This window comes from Lepisosteus platostomus, chromosome 22, assembly GCF_059453375.1.
Source record: "Lepisosteus platostomus isolate fLepPlt1 chromosome 22, fLepPlt1.hap1, whole genome shotgun sequence".
Lineage (NCBI taxonomy): Eukaryota > Metazoa > Chordata > Actinopteri > Semionotiformes > Lepisosteidae > Lepisosteus > Lepisosteus platostomus.
In genome coordinates this window covers 17,654,033-17,673,836 of record NC_142632.1, presented here as the reverse complement: position 1 = coordinate 17,673,836, position 19,804 = coordinate 17,654,033, and the positions used below count along the sequence as shown (strand labels likewise).

General features: G+C 45.0%; 3 protein-coding genes across 7 annotated transcripts in view; 1 reads left to right on the top strand and 2 right to left on the bottom strand.

Annotated features, from left to right (window-relative positions):
* Positions 1-74: 74 nt before the first annotated feature.
* On the bottom strand, positions 75-3,312 carry LOC148643694 (caspase recruitment domain-containing protein 18-like). Of its 3 annotated transcripts, XR_015929015.1 has the most exons (4): positions 1,446-1,523; positions 1,064-1,333; positions 350-410; positions 75-228 (listed from the first exon to the last, which is right to left on the bottom strand). XR_015929015.1 is itself a non-coding variant. In XM_088615844.1 (3 exons), the coding sequence occupies exons 1-2, from the start codon at positions 3,126-3,128 to the stop codon at positions 1,071-1,073; spliced, it is 270 nt and encodes an 89-aa protein (XP_088471970.1). In that variant the 5' UTR covers positions 3,129-3,312; the 3' UTR covers positions 75-410; positions 1,064-1,070. The 3 variants fall into 3 exon arrangements, 2 of the variants coding, with proteins under 2 accessions (XP_088471970.1, XP_088471969.1); XM_088615844.1 differs by lacking the exon at positions 1,446-1,523 and adding an exon at positions 3,122-3,312 and having other exon boundaries at positions 75-410; XM_088615843.1 differs by having other exon boundaries at positions 75-410; positions 1,446-1,512.
* On the top strand, positions 1,663-10,013 carry caspa (caspase a). Of its 2 annotated transcripts, none has more exons than XM_088615831.1 (8): positions 1,663-2,691; positions 5,241-5,522; positions 5,967-6,070; positions 6,474-6,650; positions 7,123-7,360; positions 8,301-8,423; positions 8,986-9,095; positions 9,387-10,013. In XM_088615831.1, exons 2-8 carry the CDS (start codon positions 5,411-5,413, stop codon positions 9,477-9,479), a joined length of 957 nt encoding a protein of 318 aa, XP_088471957.1. In that variant the 5' UTR covers positions 1,663-2,691; positions 5,241-5,410; the 3' UTR covers positions 9,480-10,013. The 2 variants fall into 2 exon arrangements, with proteins under 2 accessions (XP_088471957.1, XP_088471956.1); XM_088615830.1 differs by lacking the exon at positions 1,663-2,691 and adding an exon at positions 3,639-3,989.
* A 610-nt stretch (positions 10,014-10,623) lies between these two features.
* stx1a (syntaxin 1A (brain)) overlaps positions 10,624-19,804 on the bottom strand; it is a 104,918-nt gene continuing 95,737 nt past the window's right edge. For both annotated transcript variants that reach the window (XM_088615840.1, XM_088615839.1), the window contains one exon: positions 10,624-18,348. In XM_088615840.1, the coding sequence (XP_088471966.1) occupies positions 18,271-18,348 (78 nt within the window). In that variant the 3' untranslated portion in view covers positions 10,624-18,270. The remainder of the gene's footprint in view (positions 18,349-19,804) is intronic.

The following is a 19,804-nucleotide window of genomic DNA, read 5'->3' as shown; positions in this document are numbered from 1 at the left end:
TGGCTGTGAAGCCTTCTTCAGGTGTGTAGAGTAAACAACAACACAGACACAAAAAAACAGCTCCTTGAGTGGTCTGCTCTGGAAACTGGAATTTTATTACAAAACAAATGCTGGAAAACTGGCATGTGAAATCCCTGACTGCTCAGGCACCTCGTGGTGGCTGGTACCTGTGAGGTAAGGGTCAAACTGACGCCCGTCCCAGAGTCCGCTGTGCTTGAAGGGGGGGGGCAGTGGACCGGACTGTGCTGAAGGTGGAAATGGGCACCTTGACGTGCTGTGAGGGAAGGGTGTGTAGGAATCAGGTCCTGAGTGAGGAGGGCAGGCCATCCCAGCCGTGAGGTGCAGCTGGACACAGAGGTGCTGGGCGTGGGGGGGGACCACCACCCCCCACCCCCAGCTGTTTCTGGGATCTGCGAGACAAAATTGCACATTACTGGCACTGGCACAACTATGCACAAAATACAAGTCATTACAAAGAACAGGAAAAAGCAGACATTATTCAGAACATCTATGTCCTGAGCATCAAAAATAATCAGTGAGAAAGACGATGGATTTACTATCTGGAACATCAGTCTTTCTGTAGCAGGTGCACCGACACTTTATTGAACAGTCGTGACGAGGGCAGGTTACAAACTGATGCAGATTTGTCTCCAACAGGGTCTATCATGCAGGGGCCCTGCTGAAGCCACACAGGCTGTACAGGTTCAACCCCCAGGACCTTGATGAAAGACCTGGGACCTGGATCTCTCCCTGCTGCTATTTATTGGTATTGATCCACCATGCTTTACAGTAGCTGCTGTACAGAGATGCTCTCCAGTCTGCCTTCTGACAAACTGCTACTGACTGATGGTTCAAACCTGGACTCCTGCCGCGTCCATATACAGTAAAGCAACTGCTGTTGCTGACCCCACCTGTTTCACAAGCTCTCTGATGTAACTTGCTTGGTTGAACTGATCTGACAATTGCAAAGGCCTGACAGCCTGAGCCCCCTGCAGCCTGATCTCGGCAGCTGAGCAAGGCCGCCACTCCTGGACTGGGAGATTCTGTATGTGAGTGGCTGTACCTCGGCCTCAGAGCTCCAGGCTGGTGCACAGCTCCTGGTCTAACCCATGCAGGAAGGAGAGGAAGGTGTGGCAGGCCCGGGGTCCTTTCTTTATCAGCATGTCCAGGAGGCAGCGCGACTTTTCCTTGGTGGTGCTGTTCCCCTCTAGCACCTCCTCCACCTCCCCGGTGTTCAAGACCTCCTCCTCCTGGAGGAGATCCAGCAGGTCCTTCACCACGGCCTGGTTCAGCCTCTGAATGAGCTGGACCCGTGCAGCCTTCACCATCTGATCTGGAACACAAGGTCATATGCTGGAGGGTCCAGTACAACCAGAGAACCGCAGAGAGGACCTGGAGGCTCTTCTTACACAAAGAGTTGTGGGAGTATGGAACAGGTTACCTACCCATGATGGAGGGTCCTACCGTGGGTCCTCTCAAGTCCCAGCTGGGTGAGACTTTCAGATCCATAAACTACTGACAAGCAAAAGCATCAACAAGCTGAAAATATCAGCTTATTTCAGTACTTGCCCACACTTTTACACAAATTAATCTAAGAGTAGGATTAATTTAAACTTTTAAGCTTCAATTTAAGAACAGAACCAGGCCTCTGCTATGTTCTGCTGCAGACATAAGGGGAGACAATTCCAGGTGGAAATTGGCTCTGGGAGCTACTATCACTATATTAAACTTACTAATCACAAAGGAGGCTGCATTTCATAAGAAACTTAAGATCTCTATCTTTTGAGTTGTAAAAATGTATTGCAAGGGTTCCAATCCAGCTACTGGTTCAAGTCAAGAGCTCAAGTATTTGGGCTCCAGGCCTGACAAACCCAGGCTTCATTAAGGGCACCATGTTTTATAAATCTCTGGGCCTGGGGCCCCACTGACAGCTCAGGTTTGGGGTTTCGCAGGGCACTTTAGTCATTGCAGTCTGGTGAGAGACAGTTTCCTATAACTGGATTTCTTCGCTGCTACACAATTCCTGGAGGGGGAAGGATGAAGGAGTCCACACTCTCCACCCCCAAAACAAAAAACGGCCCACATATCCCGTTAATTCACAGATGCTGCTGCCTTTGTCTCCGTTCAAAGTGGGGAAATAAATTGTAAGTGAGGACCTGGAGTGACATGACCAGGCCGAGGTGAACTTATCTATCTGCACCACACAGGAGTGCCTTTTCTTATTCATGTGCTGTATGACTAAAGGCAGGCTGGCACAATGTCAGCATTGCCACCTCGCAGTGCTGGCTTCAATCTTGGACCTGGGGTGCTGTCTGTGTGGAGTCTGTATGTTCTCCCTGAGTTCACATGGGTTTCCTCTGGGTGCTCCAGTTTCCTTCCACAGTCCAAAGACATGTTGGTAGTTTAACTGGCTCCTGGGAAAAGTGGCCCTGGTGTGAGTGTGAGTGTGTGTTTGTGTGTGTGTGTGCATCCCGTCCAGGGTGTACCCTGTCTTGTGCGTCCTGGCCAGGGTGTACCCTGCCTTGTGCCCAGTGCTTCCAGGAACAGGCTCTTACTCCCCAGTGACCCTGAATCGACGTAGTGGCAGGTTGGCTTCACAAGAGGATCTGAGATCTGACTTTTCCTGCAGTACAATCTGTTTCAAACCAGCTCTGCACCCCTTCCAGCACAGGACAAAGGGCTAGGGCACAGGTAAGCACAATATTCCTCTTGAATACTTTAAACAGAATCATTTACATTCTATTATAAAACTTTATTTTCAAGAATATGTATAAAAGTCCATTTAAAAGCACATTTATTAAAAATATCCAATATATCCACGCTCTTTCAATTTAAATTAAAGGAAACGAGTAAACAGAAGTCAAGAATATTAAAGTATTCGTGTATTTTGCTATAGTGCAGCTTGAACCTGTCACCTTATACAACCGAGGGGTCAGAAAGTCCGTATTTTAACTTTTAATTTCTTATAAAAAGTTACAGTATTTCAATATTCTACGTGCTGTATACACGTTTAAACTCTTAATTTTTTTAAAAAAGTACTGGTATTCACTAATGGGAATAATTAGTATGCTCATGCCTATTGTTACTACATGAGGTACAGTCTATACTGTACAGGACCTACCTGCCATCTCTCAGACTACTGCTCCTGTGAAATCTGCAGCCGCCCGGCTATATTGAAGAGGATGACGTGAGGTATTCGGGTTGGGTAACTTTTCTTTAACGAAAAACGAAGTGATTTCGCCTTCTTCCTTCTGCTGAATTCAGGAAGTATTTTTTTCCTTCTTAAACTGAAAGTATCGGACCCGGCAGAGACTAACGCCCCTTTCTCTGAGGTAGAAACAGAGTCGCCACCTAGTGGACTAATATTAAATATGAATGGGTTTTTCGTCTTACTGCTTTGCATTAAGGCAAAATTTTAAATCAAATACTTTGGGGATTTTAAAATCATTTTATGAATGGGTGCGACAACGGCTAGTTAATTGAATTATCTTGTGCAAACTTCCTCAGTTTCTCAAACCCTAAACCCTAAACCAGGGTGGCCACCTTGTTATGAATTGATCCTGAACAGACATCGCGCAGGCATTTTTGAGCCAGCAGTGGTATCCCATCCCTATCTTCAGTTTCACTTCCACGCAAAAGTTAGTGCGTGGAGGGGCAACGTCGGGTCGTGAAGCCCTCGAAACGGGCTCTGCTCGGTCAGATACAGCTGTGAGCGGCACTTCCACGGGCATGACGTCACGGGGTCGTGTTCAGGAAACGTGCCTGCCCGCTGGTCACGATTTCAGTGGGCTGGTTGGGAAGATCATTTTTAGATAGTTTTGAAGTTGTATCGAAGCGTGCAAGAAGGAAACTTTTTGTAATGCAAGATTAAACATGCCCTTTTCTCTAGTTTAAGTTCAACACTAAACTCGCGCCTTCTTAAATAACGTAGCGGGGTTCTTCGGTCATTTTCTCTTTCATTTCGAGAGTGCTGTTTTAAATAATGGCAGGTAAGCGGCGTTCAGATTCGTATCTGTATTGTACGTTTGTTTTCTGAAGTGCTGCCGGGCCGGGGTTTACTGTATGTCGACTGTATTAAGAGAAGGTAGGACGAAAAATGTCTGAAAAATTATAAGTACAAACTTAAAAAAATGCTGATGGTTATCAATATTTATGTCACTTCCTTCTACTTTGGGTCGCTGCTTAAGACCGCAGCTGCGTTCCACCGAAGTCCTTCAGGATATTTAAATCCTCTTATAGTTCAAGGAAAAATTAAGTGTATCAGTTAAAAATTAATTAAATCAATTTGTGACGGATGTATTAAACTATCCTCAGCGTCGCGCGTAGATGTTACAAAGGTACGAGCCTGGGGTAGAAGTGAGCTTTGCGTGTGCACTGGAATAAGCACCTCCTTCCGTTTACATTGACTTGGTTGACGATTTTTATCCAAATCGCTCCTTGCTCAAAGGTATAATAGCAGTGTTTCTCGTGGGGTCTGAGCCTTCTACACACTGTTGTGCAGAAGTGACACGGGACATGAAACCCAACGGAATCTGCTATAAAAGAGTTTTCTCCAGATTGTAACGCATACACGGACACCACTGCGGGTGGTTCGAGCCGGCTTACCAGCGCGGTGACGTCACCGCCCGTCCCTGTGACGCGGGTTTTCCCTTTAGCTCAGCTGGCTGGGTCCCCGTTGAGTGACGCCGGAGGGCCCGGGTTCGAGTCCCCGACGGTGGGGGGCCGGCCTGAGGCGGCAGAGGCGTGAACCCGAGAGCGCTACACTATAATCTACCAGAAAAGTGTTCTGGCTGTTTCATGTTGTGGCTGCTAGTTGTCCCTTCCTGCTCCCCGGCCGGCAGAGATATCCAGCAGGACAGCGCCAGTTCTGATGCAAGATTAGAGCTGCGTGCGCTCACCTGTCAGGCGAAACAGCCTGGGTTCACTTCTGGACCCGGGGTGCTATCTGTGTGGAATAGGAAACGCTATTTTCTGTCTTAATTCTAGACTGAAAAACCTGTAATGTGCTTCCAGCTGAAAACCCTGTACTGTTTTTTAGCAGCTGTAGGACTGGAAGCTGACTGTGAGCTCTAAATGTGGCAGGAATTCCCACCTTTCACCGACGCTGTAGGCCTTCGGGAAGCCGTGCTGGCAGGAAGGGGCACCAAGATGGCCGTTGCACCTGTGAGCCCTCTTCCACTGCCGCTGTCTGCTGCCTCGGCCCGGTCTGAGTGCGCTGCTCTCTCTGTCCCCCTGCGCAGACAAGAAGCTGTTGAGCGTGCGGACCCGGCTCGTCGATGGGCTCAACCATGCGGTCATCAGGGACCTGCTGGACGACCTGCATTCGGACGGGGTGCTGAACGATGGAGAGGTGGAGGAGGTGACCGAGGGGCAGTCTCGCACCCGGGACAAGGCGCGCTGCCTCGTCGATATGGTCCGGAAGAAGGGCAGCAGGGCCAGCGAGAAGCTGATGAGCAGGCTGCAGGAGCGGGACGGCAGCCTGCACGGACAGCTGGAGCTGGACGCCCAGCCAGCGCAGGGCGGTGAGTGCAGACAGGCTGCTTCTCTGGAAGGTAGAGAGCCCAGACTGGATTCTGCACACACCTTGGAACATCTCAGCACAGCTTGGATTCCTACATGAATTCCTGCCACCGGCTGCCCACGGCTTTCCCTTTGCTTACCTTTATATCTGCCTTCCAAGACGAGCTCAGCCTTGTCTTAAAAGAATATTTACTTTCCTGGCCAAACGGTGCGTTTGAGCAGCCTGCCCGAAAGTGGAGATTTCTAGGTGTAGGTCCTGTGTACAAGTAGACGGTCCCAGACTCCGGCCCAGCCTCAGTCCTGAGGCTGTGAAGGCCTCCCCTACAAACAGGTCCGGCGCCTGGCAGTTCTCTGCTGAATCTCTGCCTCAGCTCTGCTGTGAATATGGCCAGAGTCACTGTCCTGCCTCAGGCTTGTCATTTTAATCATCGCTTTCTCATCTGCAGCCCCTGTGCCCATCATATCCCAGCAGGAGACGCACCCCCCTGGTGTCCTCGTCCCCTGCACTCAACAGTTCTACTCCCGCATCTTTGCGGAAGAAGCTGATTCGGTACTGTACCGGTTTGATCACTTCTGTGTTTGTCTTGCCCCTGTAGTGGTAAAGCCCCAGAATTTAAGAGAGAACAGACACTGAACCTTAGTTTTGAAGGGTTCAAAGAAATCAGGCACATTTTTTCTCTCTCTTATCAAATCACAAGAGCGTACATCTAACATTGTTAAATTGTTAGGAAGGTGTGGTGGGATTTATTTTCTAGTTATAAATGCTATTTTTAGCAGCGCTGTCCGGAATTGCCCCAGCTGTCTGATGGCACATCCGGAGAGGCCGAAGGGGGTGTAGGGCCTGGTGTCAAATTCCGGGTGAAACGGCAGGATTCTCCGGCTGTCTCCCAGGCTTTGGTGTTTTCAGCAATCCCACCCTGCCTTTCTGTGAACTTGGTGTCCCATGTCAACAGGTTTATCCGATAAAAGAGAAGTCTGGTCGGAAACGCCTTGCCCTGATCATCAACAACATCCTGTTCGATCGCCCAGACATGGAGAGGAAAGGGGCATCCAAGGATGAGGAGAACATGGAGAAACTGCTGAAGGACCTGGGCTACACCCCGGAAACCAGCAACAACCTCTCTGCTGAGGTACCCCCCAAACCAGGACACAACCAACAGCGAGGGAAATGAGAACAGGCCTGATCTGACAGAAAGACTAGGAATACAAGCGACGTCCAGAATTTCTTCCCGACTGTGGTGGTGTGGGAGTCTGTACTTAATTTGACCATCTCGCTGCTTGATGGAAACACCACAGGTCTATCACACGCTCCAAACAGGGAACTGTGCACTACTGCAAGGATTGTAATTTACCAGCAGTGTGTGATCATGATGAAAAGTAATTGCAGTCCTTACTGACTGATAATACTAATATTTGGTGCAATAATGATATTTGTGCTTCTTCACTTTACCTGTGTTATCTGCCCTGGTGGCCTGTACTCCATCACCGCTGTGTGTCCACTGCAGGCTGGCTGGGTTTTGGTTGTCCAGCCCCTGTGTGACTCTTCCAGTTTGTGCGAGCTTGTCCGCTAAGCAGTGTGCTGCCTTGGGGGTGTATTTGCAGGACATGGAGAAGACTCTGAGGGCCTTCGCCAAGCGTGAGGAGCACAAGGAGTCGGACAGCACCTTCGTGGTGATCATGTCCCACGGGGTCCGGGATGGGATCTGTGGGGTCCACTACCAAAACGAGGAGAGCAAAGATGTGTTTCCGAACGACAAGATCTTTGAGATCCTCAACACCCAGAACTGCCCCGGGCTGAGGAACAAGCCCAAAGTCATCCTCATCCAGGCCTGCCGAGGAGGTGAGATGGAGAGAGAGCTCTGTGACTGCAGTGTCCTTTCATTATCATCAGCCCTCTAAAAAGAACCATTTAAGGGTCACAGGGGTTATTGTGATATGTTGTCTTCCTGAGTTCAGTTATTCTGCTGATAGCGTAGAGCACGTCTTCGAACTACAGAGTCAGTGGATTAACTGCACTGGCAACGTCCTCTTGATACTCTGTGTGTCACACGTTTGAGCAATAAAGTACTTTTTTACAGCAACGTAATGGAACAGTAATAGATTACTGCTTTGCCCAGTCTTTCTGTGCGCATCTATAATTAGGGCCCTGCTTTTCTCAAAACTGAGCTCCTTTGACATCCCTGATGCTGGGACAGTTTAAAAACCAGCTGGGATGAAAACATAAAAAAAACTGCTGAGTCCCCTTTCTTTCAGAACTGATCGGCAGCATGAGAAAACGAACCTTGTGAAGGAACCTTGTGAAGTGCCTGTAATGTGCTGCTGCTGGAGATGATAAAGCAGCAACAGGTCTCTGTATAAATAATCCCAATGGCAGGCAGGTGGCAGGGCAAGCAGCTGCGTGAGCACACAGCAGGCAGCAGAGACAGGCTGGCACAGTGAAGGCAAGTGTGGTCCAGGCAAACACAGTCCAGAGTCATAAACTGGGACAAGCAAAGTTCAAAACCAACAGAAAAAACCTGAATTCTGACAGATTAAGTAGTCTTGAACCACCTGAGGCGTGAGTGGTGGATAATTGCCTCCAGGTGGAACAAGACTCCAGTCAAATAACGCACCATGGTATATGGCAAAGAATAGACAGGTGTCCAGCTACCATGTAAATACCAGTTCATCCGCTGCAACCAGCATGACAATAGCCCCAGACAGACCAGTGCCAGTTCCATCACGACCCAGCCTTTCTTGGGAAAGGGCGAGGTCAAAGGTCATGGTGTGTGTCATTGCAGAGGGGGGCGGCTATGCCTTTGTGAGCGACTCTGTACCTGTGGATCCCATGGAGTACGAGTCTGATGCCCTGAGGAAGGAGCACAAGGAGAAAGACTTCATCTGCCTGTGCTCCAGCACTCCAGGTCAGGACAGCAGTGCCAAAGAGCCAAGGATTTGTCTCATCAGGGCCAGAAAGGCACAGTACTGCCCTGGGAGAAGTCTAGACTGCAGGCCTCTTGTGTGACTATAGTATGATGGGAGCTGTTTCTTGGAGACCTTGTGCATCGGCTCAGTAAAAAGCCCTGATGTGTAAAAACACATGAAGAGGTTTACTAATGAGGCAAACCAGCTCAATTTTTACTCTGCTCCAGATTAAGTTGAGTTACAGTATTGGACAAATTAAGTGTGAAATTAATTCGTGAACTTTAATTGTTCATGATGAAAGTCATGACTTTTTTTAGACTTGGTGTGCCCAGCCAGTTATGGGTTTGTTCTAAAGCCTCTGGCTGCAGTCATGGCTTGTGTATGGAAGTCCCTGCCTGGAGCTACGTCTCAGGTGCTCATGCAGGGAGATTGGGGAAGTGCAGGTGGGCTCTGTGACCTGACCGCAAATCGAGATGCATCGAGCCAGGTGATGATGATGATGAGGCTGTTTAGCTCTCTGATGTGCTGTGGGTCTTGACCCTGTCGCCTTGTTTCTCTCAGACAACAAGTCCTACAGGCACTGTGTGTTGGGGACGATATTCTTCCAGCGCATAGTCGAACAATTCCATGCCAACGCCCACAAGGACCACATCGACGAGCTGTTCAGGAAGGTGAGTGCTGCAGCCCGTCTGTCTGACTGACCAGTGAAGAGCAGCCGGAGGTGCTTTTGTTACCTTCGTGATGTTATCTGTTCAAGCCCTTGAGTGATCCAGGCAGACGCTGCCCAGGGGTCTGCGCTGCTTTACTAACACGACCGATCCTGAGATCACGTGGACTCTTGTCTGGCGTCTAAAAACATGAAAACATTAAAAAGTACCACAATCCAATTCAGTGCAGCTTATATAAAAAGAAAAAGGAAGTTAGCTAGTCAGCAATAACTTTCCCACAATATTTCCTCACAGGTGCAAAATGCTTTCAAGGATTTCCCCATGCAAATGCCTAGTAAGGAGAGGACCACTTTGCTGAAGAAATTCTACCTCTTCCCTGGGCTGTGAGCTGTACACTCAGCCTTGCTGCCACCTCTCCGATGGGTTACTGCTGAATGGAAGGGAGCCACTATAAGAGTCCCAGATCTGCAATCTACAGAGCTTTTAATGTTTTTATTTTCTTACTGAAGCACTTGTAACCAGACGGCAGGAAGCCACGAACTCTCTGGTAATCAGCTTTTACTTCCCCAGTCCTCCTCTGTCGTCCGCTGTAGCACAGCGCCCGTGCTTCATTGAACAAAACCTAACCAGATCTTTAAGAATTTAATTCTTCTGCTACTCGCGTCTCAACTTCAGCTTCTTCTCTCTCTGGACATTGTCTTATATACCAGACAAGACGGAGAGACAGACATTACGGTTTGATCTCCATTCTTGTCTGCAGAACCTCCTCGATTCTCAGTTACCTACAAGGACTCACATTAATAGAAGCAATCTCTGTCAGGCCAGTGGGCAGTGTCTACTGATGATAAATTCAAATGAACAAAGTTTCCTTCAATGCAAATGTAATGGATTTTTAATGGAAATACAGTGCCATACCTGCTACATCATTTCAAAGTGTGCTTCTTGATGAAACAAAAGAGGTATACATCAAATAAACTGAATGCTAAGCTGCTAAAATTAGTTTTCCAACAGGATTTCAAAGTCTCGTAAGGGCTGCTTCAGCAGTCTTGGAGAAATGGAACAGATAGCAGAGACTGGGACCTGGAAGAGTTCAAAGAGCACCAAGGAGGTGTAGGAGTGTGCAGTGGGCTACCCACTGTGCTGGGTAGGACAGATCAATCCTACAGGACGTATCATTCTCTAATATTTTGGCAGGCCAGTATAGGTGTTTTTCTTTGCAATTCCAAAGCTCTACCTTAACCAAAGAGTGTTCAAATTCCTTTCAGTTTTTATTCCAGGTTTCAGTTGCACTCACTGCAATTATGCAATTACTAAATTGGCAGATTTTTTTTTTTTCAAGGTCATTTAAAAGCAATATGAACAATATGCTTGATTTAAGGTGTGGTTGAAGTCTAAATATTTCTGTATGATAAACTAACTGGACTCTGGAGCCTGTTGCACTTCCAGAGGTGGAGTCTGGTCTCCCTGTCCTGTCTATCTAGGGAACAGGCATCAGTCACACAAGAAGAAAAGTATTAGACAGACAGACTCATCAGGTAAATCTTTCCACCTTTATTTTCTTCAACAACATTTCAGTGTTTTTTTTACAGATATATTTGACTGTTTAAAATTGCATAAGCTTTTATTCATTGAAATACTCAGCCCATATGAAAAATAAGAATAATTATAATAACAAAGAGTTACACTTGAAAGGACCAAAAACTATAATCTTATTGTATTTAAAAAAAAATAACCCAAGTATGACCTGCGAGATTTGGCACGTCCTACAGTAAGCCACCATGATGCATGTTCATTATGGGACAACTTCAAAAGCACACTTTGTTTTTCCAGTTTTGTGAGTTTCAGTCTGGCTGGTCAGGAGAACAGAGTCAATTCAGTAATCTGTGTGACAGCTTACAGGACGAATGGCTCTGAAAGTCTTGTACATTAATACATCAATTACTGCACTTTTTAAAACTTTTTTTTTTGCAAATATCTTTGGTTTGGGTGACATCCCAGATAGCATCTTATTTTGGGCCCATGCATGCATTCAGTGTGCTGGGTTGCAGGTAAGTCGGGGGTGACAGAGTTTCATGCTGATATCACATGACTTCTGATCTGCCTATACTGGATATCTGCTACAAGCGGAGTGTCAGTCACATAGCGGGAAACTGAACCCTCTTTCTGTTTGAGGTTTGGGTTTGGATGCTAAACAGGTGTTTCCACAGTCCGAAAGAACCAAGAAGGTTCCTGAAGCAACCTTCACCAACAACCAACAGAGAACAGACACTAGGATGGAGGTGTAAACACTGAAACATAAACTTAAAAAAAAATAGAACAGAATAAAACCAGCAGGCACTTTCGACAGCATCCTTGACTTACGAGACTGATGCGTTCCTTGAAAGTCATCTGTAAAGTGCAAATTCTTGAAACGAAAATGACTTAATTTATATATTAATAACAGCAAAGGAAAATAAATATGCAGTACATGTATAAGCATTTATTATAATAAACGAATGTAAATTAAACCTACAGTAAAACGGATAAAAAAAAAAAAAGCTGAATAAAAATGGAGTGGGCTGTGCATCACCGACAGGCCATCGAGGCGAGCTGGTGCACGATGAGAGAGAAGAGCTGGCCGATTAGTGTCACTGTTTCTCCACCAGGGCTCCGTCTCAGACTGCATGGAGCTCAGTCACGCTTCTCTCCGACTGGAAACTGGTTTAACATTCCTCAAAAATATAAACCGTTTCTTAATTCAGGCTGAAACAGTTCTCTCCTTAACATGCTTGGTTACAGTCAGTAACAAGCGACCAGGAGTGTTGCAGACAATACTCTGTAAAAACAGTGGAACGCAGGTACAGAATGAGTGGAACTCCCACAGGATTCGGCTCTATTCCCTACTCCTTGTGTGATGATCCCTCGAGGACAATTTGGGCTGAATTTTTATGGCTTTCGGGTACTTTGTTGACTCGAGGTGGAGTTACTGTGCTCTTTTACAGCCACCTGATCATAGTTTATATAGTATTAAATCAATAAAGCTCTAAAAGAGTAAGCTACTGCAGTACATGAAACAAATATTCAAAACAAGATTCAATACAGTGTATCTGTAAATAAAACCTTGCTCATTTAACATTTAAATTTAAAATTAGATAAAACAATTAAAGTCTAGCGTTAATCAGATAAAACACCAAGGAAAACTATAACTAACTATATAAGACTTTTTAAACGTTATAGGACAGGTGACCAGTCCAGAGCCGTCTCTGGGCTCCTGACTCCAGTATTTCCCATCCACTACTGACACTCTTCCCCTCTCCTTTACAGGAAATTCTTCTTTCATTTTAAAAATGATTTTTTTAATAGAAGTATATAAACATCTTACGTTAATATGTGTAACTGCTTTCATCTGGGAGTCCAGCCCTCTAGTGGGACGTGGTCCCAGGCCATAAGCCCCTCTGTGGACGTGCACGCCCGCAGGGAATGCGGTTCGAAGTCACTGGGGAATTGCGTGACAGAACATCTGGAATGTAAGGATTTTTCAGGAACGCATCTGGCGTGTAAATCAAGAACGACTCGGAGACTCAAGATGTCCTGCCCATAGTACCAGCATGCTGATGGGCGCTTGGAAGGTTCGATGTCGAGCAGAGTCTGACGTGACTACTGGCTGTACAAGGCATGATGGGAAGGGCTGAAGATATAAACGAAATACAGCGAGAACTACAGACCCTGCTTGAAGGATGCTAACGTTTCACTTCACCTTTCTGTTTTCAGGTGACAGTCCAATCATAGAATTTTTGTAAAGGAGAAGTTAGTGTGTTTAAAAGGGTTGTCCATGTTGGAACTTGGATGAAGACCTCTTGGGCTGTTAAAAATGTTTTAAAAAATCTGTGGCAGAACTGACAAGCCCAGGAGGTTAGGAATGTTCATTAAGTACAAACCAAATTGCCATGTGAGTGATTGCAATTTTGTTAGATATAAACTAACAAGTGCAGAACAGAAAAATTAATAGTGATTGCATACGATTAAGTAATGTGATGGCGGGCATTTCTAATCATGAAACTGCGCTAATGCAGCGATCCTCCTGTGACCCCAACTTAGTTGTGACCAGTACTGCAGGGCCTAGTGATATCCACTGTGTGCATCGTGAATCCCTGTTTTGAAAAGCAAAACTGAAGTGCTGTTGCAAGTGGAGCCGATGCTCTTGTGCTGATGTTGTTCCATCATTCCGGTGGACTCGTATAACGAGAACAACCTGGATGTGGTTTTGGACCTCAAGTCCAGAAAAATGGATTATTATGGAGCCCGACAAGATTGGATTATCTGGGATATCATTGCTTGCGAAAGAACAAAAATTCTACATTGAAACACTGCGGCCATGTTTGCTTAGTTACCAACCTGCACAGACTGATGAGGATTCGAGCCCCTTTTCAAACTGACCGGAACTGTACACAGAATTTGCACCTGATGACTGATGTGAACAGATACAGGTAAACGGGTAGAGTCAGCTATGTTAAGAAGTAATTTCAGCCTTGAGGGACTCTAGTGACTTTTCTAAGCCTGTGTCGTGGATTTGACTGTAATGCTCTCAATCTGATACAAGAACTCCACACAAGACACTTTGGCCAAACAAGACTTGTCCACGTCTCAACAGTTAGCTGCCGGAACCGTGAGGTCATTTCCCCTTTCCCATCTGTGCAGGCTGGGCGTGGAATTGCGCATCTCTGTTGACGTTTGAGCCCAAGCACAGCTGAAAGCCTATTGCTTTCATGTCAAGCACCGCTGCAGTTTCAGGACTACGCAGAGGAAATCTTTTGCTTTTCTGTTCCAAACAAGCATCGGCTAAGATCTGCACGACAACATTGCTGCAGACACAGCAGTCACAGACTGAAGTGGAAGAAGATCTAGTTAGAAAAAAATCGCGCAACAGCTAAGACAGTGGGCACAGCTTGAAGGAGATACGAGAGCAGGTCACAAACAGTTGGCTAACCCACTGAGGCTCCTCAACACCCACAGACTGAGGCCCTGACAGCTACACCTGACAAGAGCACTACCTTCCCAGCCCATTGCAGAGAGCACAGCAAGACCAGCGAATGACAGGCCCAGGCGTAGCTGGACACCAATGGACAGTACAAGCTCAGGGCACAAATTCAAAGACACCCGAAAGTTCACAAAGAAGAAATAATAAGAATCCCGACCATAAGAAAGCACTTCTTCACAGCTTGAACAGTTATACATCAGGACAAAAGAAAGACAAGAAGAGGAGACACTTCTAACCCACTGCACTGAACAACAAGAGGACGACACCAGTAACTCCGATCGGCCTAACATGCAAGCTGATTTTTCTTTTGTTCGTCACAATTTACACGGCTCCCACAATATACACAAGTAGCTCCCGTTAGCTGCTTATTAAGGAGACAAGATGGACTGGGGTTGAAGATCTGGCTGCATTATACTTGGGGTGACCTCTAGGCAACTCGCAGCGGAGCAGAGGGCATGTTCAGAAGGCGTTTTCGTTTGTTCAAGTCTGATCCTTTCTAATGCAGTTTTCATAGCTGCCAAGGCAACCTCTCACCCAAAAGCTCACCTTGCCCACGTGAAGATCATTACAGAGGAACAACGTGGTCCTTCATAACTTAGCAACAGCTTCTAGCACAGGAGTTGGGGGATAGACCACAACTGTCCACGACTGACGATTTTAGGGTCAGAGCTGCACCTTGATTTTACCACTCTCCTGTACTGGGGACAGTGCCGAGGGATACTATGAGCCCAGCGAGCATGACGTGTGGCATGCATCCATAATGCCCTCCCTTCATAAAAACAACAAGCAGCTTCGGACAAGCATTAAAATTCAATTAAAAAAAAAACTCGTTAGAACACAGACACAGCCACTCAAATAGGCAGCATGGCTGCGCTTCTTAAAAACTAGATTAATCCAGCAGTAGGAATGTATTTGAATCTGATGGCTGAATTAGTTGACCTTCAGGCAGTTGTCTGGAATATTTGGAATGGTTCGATATCTCCACACAAAGAATAACATAAGAGAACAACACAGCACTATCCTACATGCAGTAGGATCAGTAGTGGTGGGCTCTTCATATACAAACAGCTAAAGGATACCCAAAGCAAAGAAAGAGGCACACATCAGGATGCAGGGAATGTACTGTATCTCAAGTATATATAAATTGATAATGAATGCTGCAATGCTTATTTTGTATGTGCTGTACAAGTGGATAGAATATTAAAACTCGCTGATTTAAATGGAGCTTTTGATCAAAAGGAAAACCAATAAAGACACATGTGGTTTAATACAGGCTTTAAAATGCACGTGAGCACACACACACACATGCACACACAAATAAAGAGTAAAAGGCTGCTGTTCACTAATTTAACATCTCCAAAAACACAGCAAGCCGAAAGAAAAGTTTATCTATAACCTTGTGACAAATAATACTGATGGAAAGTTCTGTTCTCTCCTCGAGATCTTATCTGGGGCAACACCAGCAATAGGAAAGGTTTTCAGAACTGTGTTTCGCCACTGTACAAGTTGTTCTGTTTCCCAAACATCATGCAAATATAACTCCAGGAGAGGGGTGACAGCTTAAGACCAAATACAGATCTCATCCATCCCTTAGAGAGTCCAAAACAAATGTGCTCTTTTAACCACCACTTCATGATTTAGTCCTACAGTAGTTTAGTTCTACATCCATGTTTGATTTTGAGGGACTTCAGAAGGTGTAATCTGAGCAAACAGGACAGTGGCCTTACAACCAAAACAGTGGAATCAAGGTGGTACTTCAAAATAAAAAGCAGACATCTCATAACAGTTTGGTTTTGTCTGCAGAAGATCAAACTGAAGTTGCAAATGAAGCCCAACCTCCAACCTTCTAATCAGTTGTAGATTCAAAACCCATTATTTTGATGACAAGATTGTACTGGGTAACAGAAACAGCAGAAACAACAAAGGATCCACCCATCTCCATCCAGAGACTCATCTTGTCGCTGGCTCTAGGGTTAAGATTTAATCTGGAATTAGTTAATTTTAAAGCACTTATATTTAATGCAACAGCTGGACAATCTGTTGCCTTTTGTGGCATTTAGACAATCTTCTCTCTGATGTTTCTTTTCCTGGACCATCGGTATTATTCTTCACAAACAGAGGGCAAGATTTTGATCTAGTATTTTATATCTATGTTTGAAGTCATGGTTAATGCTCAGTAAGTAAAGTGATGCATCTCCCCACACCCTTCCCCAGGAAATCCAACTGCATTCTGATGTCTAGAACTTCAGCATCTTTCAAGGTGGTAACTATTTTATATAACCTTTGACTCACATTAGACATTATTATTGTGCTTGACTTTGCACAAGCCAGTATAGCTTTTGGTCTAAGCCTTGCACTTTCTGTTTGAAAAGTATTGATATGTATTAGGTATGTTGCCATTTTCTCATTTTTAATTTTTCCTGGGCCATCTACTTTTAGGGGGAGAGCTGTTGTATATTTTTTGATCATTGGACAATAGTTCTATAATCCTGCCTGATCAGATGGAACTGAACTTCATTTCCATCATAACAATGGAGACTTTGTCAAAGAGTTCTTGGTCCTGTATGTCTCAGAGATCTGAACCCGAAATTGCTGAGGACCTGGAACTACTGTTCATTAATCCGTTCCATTCGTGATCCAATGAAGCAAATTAGCTCAATGAATCGCTGGAGAGAGAGGCGTCCAGAAAGAAAATGGAAGACTATATATATCAAAAGCTGGAGCTGTGCATTGCCAACTACCCAAAAAACTGAAGAACAGATTTTATTGCAATTAACTCTAGATACTTTAAGGTCATAAATATTTGCAGAATCAGCTTAATACAGAAATATCCCCTGTTCCCTCCTTAGTAAAGAAACACAGTGATGTTGGAAAGTGTCCCACTGGTATTCTGGGATACTCCAGAAGGAAGCCCTGCAGGCCTGTAGCACACAAACCCAACAGGAGGAATTCACAAACAAAGTGCAGGAAGTAGTGTGGCAGAACATGCTTTGTGAACTCCCTTCATACTGCTGTTTCTCAGAAGAGGCGTATTGCAGTCCAGTGCCATCATGGGCCTGTAGATGTGCTTTAGCTCTTATTGACACAGAATGCTGTGTATGAATAACTTTAACAAGATGTTTGCATGGCTTTTTCCACCCAGAATGAGGATAACTGTCTTTTCTAGGAAGCCAGTGAAAGCTGGATCTTCTCTATATAGTCCCTCTTGACATAAACCACTGAGCCCTAGGTGACCACAATACTTCCAAAGGTCAAGGATGGGATGTGCATATTAGCCACAGAGTCTCTCATTATTATGACAGTTAATTTGGTACCTTCAGATAAAAAAGAACAGATTGATACTGAGACCTTCACTGTGGGATTATTCACAAAACCAAGGAAGGAGATCTTCAGATCATTTAGCCATTAGCAGCTCAGCAACAATCATTTGCAGCATTTCCTTGGACATTATAGCGTCCCTCTCTAATGTTAGTGTTTCAGCTGGAATGACCTTTTCGCTTGCTGCCTTGGTACAGCTTCAGATTTTAATCAGGGACTAAAACAACTTAAACCACTTCATTTTACTGAAGACAATTTTTAAATGAACAAAGTGGTTTTGATAGATCTGCTGTACTTTTAGTCAGAGCACTGAATTAATGAATAAATAGCTCTGTAGTCCAATGTGAACCTTAATCAGCTGAGTAGCTAATTGCATGATTACTTGTTAACAACTTAACCATTCAATAATTCACATATAGAATTTAGCCACTGCCTGTATTGGACCAGAGAAGTTTTCTTTTTCTTTGAAGAAGGAAAAAGAAAAAGAAACAACCGTTATTGGAATACATGTACAAAATTACATTTGGCTAAATTACCAACACCCCTCCCCTTTAAAATGAAAACTCAAAAACATTTTTCTTTTGTCATATAACAACATTCAACACCCAGGTAACACATCGCAGAACCACACAGATACAAAACTCAAATGAATCAAGAAATCATGCATAAGAAATACTCCTCCTGCTGCGGTTTCTGTTCTGTTTTGTGGGTTGTTGTGTGGCAGACTGCACTGTGTTGAGTGTGAGGATATGTTTGCATGTGAGTGTATCAGCAAATAGGTGTGTGTATTTTTGTGTGTGTGTGCACAGTATCCATGAGTAGCGATTGCTGCTGGTCTGAGTTTCATCCCAGAGTCCCTGCAAGACTGGATGCAATCACAATGCCCAGCACCACACAACATATAATGATCATGATTTTCTTCTGCATGGGGAACAAGAGAAAATATATACGCAAATACATCCAGGCAGCATGAAAAAAGGAAAGGACAAAGAGAAAAGGTTAGTGATCGTTTCAAAATGATTTATTAACCGTATGCCTATGCCAATACCTGCACATTGTTTGATGTACTGTACATAAATATTTTTGAAAATTTGCACTCAAGATTTTGTTGCTTTTGAACAGACTTTTAGAGGAGATTTTCCAAATATTTCTGCTCGGTTCATAAATTACTCCCAGTTTTCAAGTTTTAAAGCTGAAAATATGTAAAATGTAGAGGTGGCATTCAAATGTAATTTTGTTTTCAATTATTAAGTTTAATGGTATTAGAAAATGTGGAGTAAATTATGTGCTCAAGCAAAAGAATGGGAAAATCACCCTTATTTGTCTTGGACATTTTTTCAAAATGATGTATATTTGGAAACAATAGGCTTTTTAACCATGGAAGACAGAGGGTATTAAATAAATGTATACAAGCCCAGTCGCTACCCAGACTGGTCTCTGCTAACATGTCTCCTAGTGTTTTCAGGTCATATCTCTCTCTGCCACTGAGTTTTCACTCCTGTGGTTCTTCTGCCTTGTTGTTGGTGGTGTTCTTTTATACATTTGGAATCACTATTATTTATAACATATCCACCCAATTGTAAAACATCAATTGTTTGGGGGGACTCTTTCTAGACTTCTTCATTGCTGAAGCTGCTGTTGCCCTGACAAACCACTAGGTGGGGTGACTGATCCATATTCTAATGGAGAGCTTGCTTGGGATCCGCCAGTCCGGCGCCAGTTTGCAATCTGTACTCAGAGTCAGTGCCTTCCATGACTGGCTGAATTTGGAAACTCTTCCTGTCCCAGGAAGCATCTGTCTACCCTTCTTGCGTACCGCACATGGCCAGACCCGAGCAACACTGCCTCTTCGGCTCGTCTGTGAGGACAGAAAGACAGCTCACCCATAATTACGCTGTCCTTTCTCATACTCTTGAGAGCTACAGCAGGGCCTCCTGTGCAGCCCCTTCTGTGATAACACAGCTGTAATAACACTATCGGATGTCACCTTGCCTGAAGGAAAGGCTGGATAATTATCATGAGCCCTGAATCTGTATTACATACCACCAGGGCAGCCTATACACTAGCAATTCTGCATGTCCTTGTCACAGCTGGTCTGGGCTCCTGCCTGATGTTCCCTCCCGAAGCTGTTTCAACCCAAACTCCAATGGCTGTGGCCTTAGACAGACTGCTGTCTGCAGGTGTACGGAGTCTCTTGGCAGTGAAGAATGAAGAATAAAAACTGCAGTATGGCTACAGAAGTGCTTCTCTGCATACAGACCAGACAGCATGGCAGAGCCAACACCACTGGACACGGGCACCCCCATGGTTACAAGCCTATTATCAGCAACAGTGCTAGGATCTGATTTGAATACAAAGCACTTTTAAATCACATTCA

Excerpts from the sequence above, each read along its gene's own strand:
- LOC148643694 (XM_088615843.1), bottom strand. The coding sequence starts at position 1,509 with ATGGATCTGAAAGTCTCACCCAGCTGGGACTTGAGAGGACCCACGGTA. Across the intron at positions 1,334-1,445 it reads GGTAGGACCCTCCATCATGG|ATCAGATGGTGAAGGCTGCA; the intron begins GTAGGTAACCTG and ends CTTGTGTTCCAG.
- caspa (XM_088615830.1), top strand. Across the intron at positions 6,071-6,473 it reads TTGCGGAAGAAGCTGATTCG|GTTTATCCGATAAAAGAGAA; the intron begins GTACTGTACCGG and ends CCATGTCAACAG. Across the intron at positions 6,651-7,122 it reads GCAACAACCTCTCTGCTGAG|GACATGGAGAAGACTCTGAG; the intron begins GTACCCCCCAAA and ends GTGTATTTGCAG.